We start from the raw sequence: 9,797 nt of genomic DNA, 5'->3' as shown, positions 1-9,797 counted from the left end.
AAAATTATTTTTATTTCTTACAGAGCAAACTGCCTATATTTGAGTTCTGGATTCTATAATGCCTAAATAAATAAAAAATAAAAATCCCAATATGCAGAGAATATTTTACATTTGTTTTAGGTTAGCTGAAAAACAAAAATCAAGCTAACTTTTGAAATTAAGAAGTTAATTTTCCATAATGTGTAACAGCCCATGTTTGAAGTACTATTACATTGATTTTCACGAGAACTTTGAAGTAGGAATAGGTATAATCAGGTCCATTTAACAGATGAGGGATCCGACGTTAAAAGATGTTAAAATGACACATCCACTAGAGACGGTCAGAAAAACATAGAGACTGTCTTACTACAATGTTTCCCTCTGACTATCAAGATGCTGAAAAGCCTTTGAGAAGAAGCAGGTATGAATTTTAAATAAGTAAAAACTGTTTCTGCTCTACTATATATTAACAAGGACCTCCTGAAATTATTATAAAAGAGATTAACTAGTTTAACATACCTGAATGTTTAGTTCTTTGGCAATCTGCCGAAGTTGATGAAATTGAAATATATTATTATAAGTTCTTTCAGCAACGTTGTTGAGAGCAGAAATAAATCTTTTCGCTGTTGACCTGTTGCTCATTCCAGAACCATGCTGGGATCGCTCAAAATCTAGGTTCCCAAATTCATCAGAGTAAGTTCCTAGCATGCTTAAAAAGAAAGGAAGAAAAAATTACCCAATGTAGGACTGCCATAGAAATTGTTGTCCTGGGCTTTCAGGTTACAGAAGAAAAATTTGGAAGTAGCCACAAGGCTCACTTAGCAAACATTTCAACATGTGTTTATTGAGGGGCCACTCTGAAATTCACTATGATGGATTGATAAGGAATAAAAATATTTTGGACACAGTTACTGCTTTTAAGAAACTTCTAAATTTGAAGAGAGAAATGCATACAAAACACAAAATTGATAAACTACAATATAAATACCTGGGACATTCTTTTTGATTCATGAAGAAAAGAAATTCTAAATATAATAAATTTAGACTTCACAGAATAAAAATGTGTCCTATCTACTGGAGCAGCATCTGGCCGCACCAGTATTTTAAATAAAAGGTATTTAAAATACTCTAGGAATGAACTAGAAAGGTTATGGTGAGTTGCAGTGATACTGGTTAGATATTAAAGGATGCACCTATTACTGCCAGATTTCTTCTGCTTTCTCTTATTTTCACAATATCACCAAGGAAAGAAGTACGTACTTGATAGTGAATTTTAGCTAAAGTCTGAAAACACTAGTTAGAAACATAATTAACCATCCTGTTTAATCCAACTCTATTGCTGATTCCCTGCCTGAACAATGGGATAGCTATATTTCACAGCCAGACTAATTGGCAAAACTGTTATTTAATCAGGAATTAATTAATTAGTCAAATACATACTGGTCACCTGCTGGGCAACAGGCTTATAGTGGTGAACAAAACAGGTATAATCCCTTCCCTTAATGAGCTGCAGGAATGATTTTAATGGGTTATAAACAATAAAGCTTCCTTTTGTTCCTTGAATAGTTAAAAGCCTACGTTATGCAAATAGGAATGAGTCATTCAAATAAAACTATTAAAAATGATAAAACAGTAAGATGGTAAGTGTTTTCCTCTGAAATACAGCATAATCTCTTTTAAGATGAACCTCCCATATGCTTGTTTCTCATGAGAAAGTTGTTAAAAATGCTTTCAGTTAATAATAACAGGTAACATTTATCTTAATTATTTGTTTAACATAGGCTATCCCACTTAATCCTCCCAGCAATCCTGTGATTTAGGAACTATTCTTATTCCCATTTTACGGATGAAAAAACATTCTTATTAGGTTGGTGCAAGAGTAATAGAGGTTTTTGAAATTGCTTTTCTTATGGCAAAAACTGCAACCACTTTTGCACCAACCTATGCTAAGCTTAAAGTGACTTGCCAGAAGTTATACAACTAGTAAGTGGCATATCTCAGATTTGAATCTGCTACACTGCTTCAGATTTTAAAAAGCTATGTAAAATATTTGAGCTAGTTTCCTGAAATAGAAAAAAACAATGATCTCTCACCTTTGAAGGTGGCTCTGTTCTCTTCTGCTACCTAGTATATTTTCAATTTTAGGAGAAAGCTTATGTGAACTGTCTACTAAATATAAGCATTTAGTTTTTTAAAATACAGCTAAGTGCTCTGGTAACTCAGACAAGCTATGTCACAGTTTAAGAATTTTCTTATTCAACTGTCGGCTTCCCAGTTAAAATGTAATCTTAAAAGGTTTAAAGCCACATTAAGGGCAAAGATTGAACGAAGCTGAAGAGATGAAAACTCTGAAATGGAAGATTTAATGAATGAATGAATCATTACTAAGGTCAACTTTACCATCAGTGCAGGACATTTACTGAAGGCCTACTTTACAACAGGCATGATTCTGGGCCCTGGGAATATACTGGTAAATGAGTCAGATAAGGTCCCTGCTCTCATAAACTAAGGACAGAATGCATGTTGAGCATAACAAACAGATAATTCATAATCTAATTTCATTGTGTTTCACTGGATCTTGATCTCTACCATGAACATAGTGTCAGGTAATTCCAATCAAACTATTTTCTTTTTCCTGAAAATTTTTATGAATGCCAGTAAACATACTGAGACAATTCAGGGAAACAATCTGGTAATGTCATGTGGGTACTGTTTACACTTAATAATAAGACCTCTTTTTTTCAGGGGCCCAGATGTAAACTGATCTGAAACTTGTTCAAATTTACCACCAAAGCAACTCTGGGAAGCAGTACAAATACAGAGTTCCATGAGACAACACTTAAGAGTTCCTCTTGGACAGGAAAGCACATGCAAACACTGTCCAACATGAGTATTCAGACATGCAGAGAAATCTTATACCAAGTATAACCAACCATAAATGGGCAATATAGCATTTTTATTGAAAAGGTAACTATAGCCTAATTTACTCTGCTTAAAAATGATGCTCAGATAGGAGAACTAATCTACCGTGTCCACAGACCAGTGAATTTACTGTGGGGAAACAGTAAACAGTTGAGGTGACGTCTGTGGTCTAAGGCCTGCAGAAATTGAGCAATGGTAAAGCCTCAAGAGGAGAATGTTACAGGTTAAGGAAAAGGAACAGGGTAGTGTACCCCTTAATTTGCTCGACAGATGAACAGTCTACAAAGTAGAAACATGACATTCAGGAGAGCCAGGCACCAGAAGACCCAGAGGGCCAGAGATCATTAAAAGGAAAAAGAAATCAGGAGTGGGAATCTCAGCCACACTCCCAAAGGTGGAGTGTTCAAGTGCAGGATGCAGAGAAAGCAAGATGCACACATTCTAGACTGTAAGTCAACAGGCAACTTCTCATCATTAAATAAGAAGTGCCTATTTTTGGTCTTTGTTTTTTTTATAGGAAAAAAAGTTAACATTTAAAAAAATTCTGAAATTTTGGTTGGGTTGTGACTTACTTTCCTAATGGGAAAAAATATCTCTGCTAGGTCAGTCTCTAGTCTGGTCTCTTAGAAAGCCATACCCACAAGAAGTCAGGCAGACAACTAGATTTTGTGGCCATTCTTTTACTTCATATGCTAGCACACCATGCCCCTAGCAGCAAGTTGTATGAGAAAGTCTAGTAAATTCCTAGACTATCTGGTTGCTTATAAATGGCAACTAGAGGGTCTCCAACATAATGAGATCAACTGGAGAGGGACTAAAGCCAGGTTGGTAAAATTTTCAGCTACAAGATCCCTCAAACCCTAGTACTGAATCACATAAAGAGAAAATTGATGGGTCAAGGACTGTGTGATGTCAGGCGCGGTGGCTCCTGCCTGTAATCCCAGCACTTCGGGAGGCCAAGGTGGGCAGATCACCTGAGGTCAGGAGTTCAAGACTAGCGTGGCCAACTTGGCGAAACCCCGTCTCTACTAAAAATACAAAAAAATTAGCTGGGCGTGGTGGCAGGTGCCTGTAATCCCAGCTATTCAGGAGGCTGAGGCAGGAGAATCACTTGAACCCAGGAGGCAGAGGTTGCAGTGAACTGAGATCACGCCACTGTACTCTCCAGCCTGGATGACAGAGCGAGACTCTGTCTAAAAAAAAGAGAGAAAAAAAAAAAAAGCACTGTGTGATGCCATACCAATAGGATACTTAGACACAGAAGGTAAGCTGTTAGAAATTAGCTGAAAGGGTTGGGAGTCAATAATTATGAATTTTTCTTATTATGAGGCAGTTACTTTGGTGCCACCAATAAAAAATTAAGAGCTGTCAATTCTAGAATCTTTAAAGCTTTCAAAGACAGCCAGTAGAACCTCACGGTTGCTTACAAACTCTGAGACTGAATTAAGGAGAAAGGTTCCTCTTCTTCCATGGACTCCCTCTAAGGGCAGGAAACAAGCTGCAGATTCTTGTACCTTCAGGAGGTGACATGGGTGCCCTTCTACCCATCTGCATACTTCTAGAGGCAGCAGAGAGAAGAAAGCAGCCTCCAGGGATGGGCCAGTACCAGGCTGGGGACAAAGAGACAACTAGGTAAAGTCTCTCCCTATGAGGAAAAGACAAGAAGAAAAGGATCTGCAGCTAAGACATACTGCACAATTTAGATGGAGAGCACTGAGGACTAGACCATAAAAATTCTTTGAAAAGGGTAATTTTGGAAACTTCTTATCTAGGGTGAGACCTGCCAGTTTTTGAGGCCTTCGGTTTATGGTATAACTCAGAGAAAAGGGGATCTGCTCAGCCTCATCTGAGTATCAACAAAACTTGCACTATCAGGCCAGGCGTGGTGGCTCATGCCTGTAATCCCAGCACTTTGGGAGGACAAGGCAGGCAGATCACTTAAGGCCAGCAGTTTGAGACCATCCTGGCCAACATGGTGAAACCCTATCTCTACTAAAAATACAAAAATTAGCAGGTGTGGTGGCATGCACCTGTAGTCCCAGCTACATGGGAGGCTCAGGCAGGAGAATTGCTTGAACCCAGGGGGCGCAGGCTGCAGTGAGCCAACATCACACCACTGCACTCCAGCCTGGGCGACAGAGCCAGACTGTCTCAAAAAAAAAAAAAAAAAAAAAAAAAAAAGACTTGTGCTATTGATAGTAAACAGTGTTTACTGAGTGTTCTCTAATGTATCAGAACCGTATTTGTCACTTTATTGAGCATCACTGCATGACACCTCAGAGCACAATCCTTTGTGGTGTGTTTTACACCAGAGGAAACTGAGAAGCAGTGTGTAACTTGCCATGGCAGCTCCCGGTTGAACTCCAAAGCCCTTGCTCTTCCAGCTATGCTGCACTTTTATTCACAGCCAAAGGGGAATAGCTGGGCAAAACCACCTGGGCAAAACCACCTGGTTCTGACACCACGCAAACCTCAGAATCAGCAGCTACTAGGACAAAAGAATTCATCTACCTTAGAAGAATTAGAAATTACTTAACAAAATTAAGATAATTTCATCTTCAATATATTTTTTGGTCTTGGAAAAGTAGATTCCTAACAGATAATGTACTTTCATTGCTATCAGAGGATATTAAAAATGCATTTTAAATGAAAAAAGCAAGGTATAGTATGTATATGGTATGTTGTTATAGTTACCATTTGTCTACAAAGGGGAAAAAAGAATATATAGATATGTAGTCACACAAAAAACTGCTAATAATTGCCACTGGCTAGCAGGAAGAACGGGGTAACTATTAAGCTGAGTAGGAGGAAACTTTTTCCACTATATACTTTTTTTTTTTTTGAGACAGAGTCTTGCTCTGTCACCCAGGCTAGAGTACAGTGGCACAATCTCAGCTCACTGCAACCTCCACCTCCCAGGTTCAAGCAAATCTCCCGCCTCAGCCTCCCAAGTAACTGAGATTATAGGCGCTAGCCACCACGCCCGGCTAATTTTTTGTATTTTTAGTAGAGACGGGGTTTCACCATGTTGCCCAGGCTGGTCTCGAACTCCTGACCTCAGGTGATCCACTTGCCTCAGCCTCCCAAAGTGCTGGGATTACAGGTGTGAGCCACCATGCCTGGCCTATACTTTTTGAACTTTGGAATTTTGAAGCTTATGAAAGTATGGACCTATTAAAAAAATTTTTTTATCTGGAATAAAAAAAACTACCTAAAATAATATTACTAATTTTTAAAAATCTATGTCTAAGGTAAACATATATGCTCAATTAATTTTTCTTTTCTACCTTCTAGGAATCATTATCTACTAAATGATGTAAAATGCAAAGGATACAATTTAGCAATATTTATCAAAAACCTATAGTATTTACTGTTGAACCCAGAAATATCGCTTCTGAGAATTTATCATGTAGGTGCACAACTTACCCACATATGAAGTATCTTACGTAGAACATTACTCATTGTAGCATTATTTAAAAGCACAAGAATGGAAAATATTTATGTGTCAATAGGGGACTGATCAAATATACTATATAGTATTATCTACACAATAGAATACTCTAGCTATAAAAAAAGAGTCTCTAATAAAAAAAGATCTCTGGATATATTGTTAAAATTCAAAACCAGTACAGAAGAGTATAAACAGTAGACTATGGAAAAGCAATGGGTGTCTGGGTGAAGGGCGAGTAGGTGGTAAATAGCTCTTCTCCAGTAGGTTTTGGAACTGATTTTAGCACTATGTAAATGTATTACTCATTCAAAAAAATTTCTAATGTAAAGATTATTTACACAGTGAGAAATATTTTAAACTAAGAAACGGTAGTCTGTTTAGGAGGAAAATAAGTGACCCAATGGGCTAAATAAAAGTAGCCTTGGCCTATTACCTAATTTGAGATGGGAAGATAACTGGTATTTCATTTAAAACAATTTGAAATTTTTATCTTACCTATATTTCATAATTTCCACTATATCCTCAGCATCTTCTTTGGTTGCTTCCTCTCTCAATTCCAACCTTGCTCGTGCCTTTAAAAGAAAACACCATTCTCAGATGACGAAAGATGAATGTATTTACCATAGTATGTCTAAGCTTTACTTCATTTACTCGTTTTACACAAAAACTGACCTTTAGGCGAGGAAGGTTATAACATCAAGTCAAAATATGAAAGTAATTCTCTGGGCTGGGGGTGGTGGCTCACGCCTATAATCCCAGCACTTTGGGAGGCTGAGGTGGGAGGATCACTTGAGCCCAGGAGTTCGAGACCAGCCTGGGCAACAAAGTGAGGACCTGTCTCTACAAAAAAATTTTCAAATTAGCTGGGTGCGGTGGTGTATGCCTGTAGTCCCAGCTACTTGGGAAGCTGAGGTGGGAGGATCCCTTGAGCCTGGGAGGAGAGGCTGCAATGAGGCTTGATCATGCCACTGAACTCCAGCCTAGGTGACAGAGGGAGACCCTGACTCAGGGCAAACAAACAAAAAAAATCTGTGAAACCTTGACTATGAAAATTACAACTCACTTAAAATAAGGATAAACCTCATTTTTACTTATTAACGTATATTTCTGAGTGATCATTTCAGGAGATTTGATGATGAAATACACTTGGTTTTCCCTTGCCTTTTACTTTTAGGAAATCATACCTAACCAATATGGTAAAACAACAAAGAAGAATTAATCAGATTTTAGGAGCAAAAAGCCCAAACTCTGAGCTAGCTAATTTTTACTGCCAGAGTTCTCTTAGTATTTCAAACTGTGAATAGATATTACTGCTGTTAAAAACACAGGAACTATCCTTGTGGACCTGTCATGTAAAAAAATAAAATACTCAAGATACCTGACACATTCCATGTTCCCATATACTCAACTTGGGTCTCATACTCCTAGTTAACCTAACCACTTTTCAGATATTCCAGGACTCTCCTAAGAGTCAGTCAAAGAAAAACAAAAGAAAAGTTGCATGCTAAGTAATTGATTCTGTGACTAGAAAGAAGTAGCTATACTTGGATATGTTATAGACATGACAAAATCTTTTAAAAAACTTTCATCCATCCATTTCTAACATCTCTCTATAGAAAGAAAAATGGAGTCAATTATGCAGAAAATACTTCAAAAGAGAAGTCAAGGCACACCCTTCCCCTTTAAGCCAAAAAAAGCATGACCATAAAAAGAAACAAACCTCTGTCAGACGAATCAAAGATTCCAGCTGCCTGGTAGTGATTGGTGAGCTATTTAACCTCTGGCTCTGTTTCCGGAGCTCAAGGTAAAAATCTTGAAGAACTTGAGCAGCTTCTGTGGATAGCCTTGGGTACACATACTGCCGAGCATAGCCAATGTACTTTCTCAATAGCTGGTGGGGAATGGGATCTATTGTTTCTCCAGGAACCACCTGAAGCGTGATTAAAAGGCCCAAGATAACAAGGATAAGTAGCAAATAAAATATTTCTGCTAAAATAACTTGTTTAGGCCAGGTGCAGTGGCTCACGCCTGTAATCCCTGCGCTTTGGGAGGCCAAGGAGGACACATCACCTGAGGTCAGGAGTTCAAGACCAGCCTGGCCAACACAGCAAAACCCCATCTCTACTAAAAATACAAAAATTAGCCGGGCGTGGTGGCACGTGCCTGGAGTCCCAGCTACTTGGGAGACTGAGGCAGGAGAATCACTTGAACCCGGGAGACAGAGGTTGCAGTGAGCCAAGATCACACCACTGCACTCCAGCCTGAGCGATAGAGTGAGACTATGTCTCAGAATAAATAAATAACTTGTTTAGATAAATATACAATTCTAAAAGACTCTCCAAATCAACCAAACACTTTATCTGCAGGTCTCATCTTAGCTGACTTAGATTCCTTTTTTTTTTTTTTTTTTGAGACAGTCTCGCTCTGTCACTCAGGCTGGAGTGCAGTGGTGCGATCTCAGCTCACTGCAACCTCCGCCTCCCAGGTTCAAGCAATTCTCCTGCCTCAGCCTCCCAAGTAGCTGGGATTACAGACACGCACCACCATGCCCAGCTAATTTTTGTATTTTTAGTAGAGATGGGGTTTCATCACGTTGGCCAGGATGGTCTCGATCTCTTGACCTCATAATCCACCGGCCTCGGCCTCCCAAAGTGCTGGGATTACCGGCATAAGCCACCGCGCCAGGCCGACTTGGATTATTTCAAATGAAGTTTACATAAACTCTAGTATGGAAATATTAAAAAGTTCTGGTAAAAAAAAAAGTTTGTATCCTACTGCTCTACAATAAGCCACACACTGAACTTTGATATTCAAACAAAACCAAACTGAATAAGGAGAAGAAACATTTATACCTTTAGTCTTTCTGATAATGGTTTCTCAGAAACTACTTCAAGTACCGAAGTATTTGAATCTTGACTATTCATACGAGCTACTGTGGCACTGCTAATGGTTCTCTGCTTTCCAGATCTTATTGCAATCACATGTTCAGAGAGTAAGTGATCATGATGCTCATTTGGAGTATCTAACAGGATAAAGACCAAATCAAATCTGGATAGTAGTGCACTCCCCATTCTACGAAGCATGAAAGAAAGAAGAAACAATGATTGGAATCAAAACGAAAAACTAGAAAACTGTTTACTCACTTATTTACTACTCAAGTTCCACGCAGAACTTGAAAAACCAAGATGTAGGTTAAAGAAATAAGCAAATAGCTTCCTGGATTCGATATATCCAACCACTGCAACATGGGCACAAGAATTACGTGTATCTACCCTGGGTAGGTTGAGGACATGGCTCTTTCTCACACCCCCAAACCCACTGAATTCTTCATGTCCTATTATCACTAATTGGCAATACTGCTACATGACGTATCAGAGGTTAGCTAGTTCAGTATTTTGTTCATGATACCATTAAAAAACAGAATCCAAGTCTGCTGGATTTTTGT

General features: G+C 38.6%; 2 protein-coding genes across 6 annotated transcripts in view; one reads left to right on the top strand and one right to left on the bottom strand.

Annotated features, from left to right (window-relative positions):
• The window catches only part of TRMT6 (tRNA methyltransferase 6 non-catalytic subunit), a 69,142-nt gene that overhangs the window by 12,983 nt on the left and 46,362 nt on the right, over nucleotides 1-9,797 (top strand). The window lies entirely within an intron of this gene.
• MCM8 (minichromosome maintenance 8 homologous recombination repair factor) overlaps nucleotides 1-9,797 on the bottom strand; it is a 50,188-nt gene that overhangs the window by 6,771 nt on the left and 33,620 nt on the right. For all 5 annotated transcript variants that reach the window (XM_004061784.5, XM_055372544.2, XM_055372545.2 and 2 more), the window contains 4 exons: nucleotides 9,205-9,424; nucleotides 8,073-8,282; nucleotides 6,848-6,924; nucleotides 499-688 (listed from right to left, as the gene is read on the bottom strand). In XM_004061784.5, coding sequence (XP_004061832.3) covers nucleotides 499-688; nucleotides 6,848-6,924; nucleotides 8,073-8,282; nucleotides 9,205-9,424 — 697 coding nt within the window. The remainder of the gene's footprint in view (nucleotides 1-498; nucleotides 689-6,847; nucleotides 6,925-8,072; nucleotides 8,283-9,204; nucleotides 9,425-9,797) is intronic.

The sequence above is a fragment of the Gorilla gorilla genome, chromosome 21, assembly GCF_029281585.2.
Source record: "Gorilla gorilla gorilla isolate KB3781 chromosome 21, NHGRI_mGorGor1-v2.1_pri, whole genome shotgun sequence".
NCBI classification, from domain to species: Eukaryota; Metazoa; Chordata; class Mammalia; order Primates; family Hominidae; genus Gorilla; species Gorilla gorilla.
This window is presented reverse-complemented; position numbering and strand designations above follow the sequence as displayed.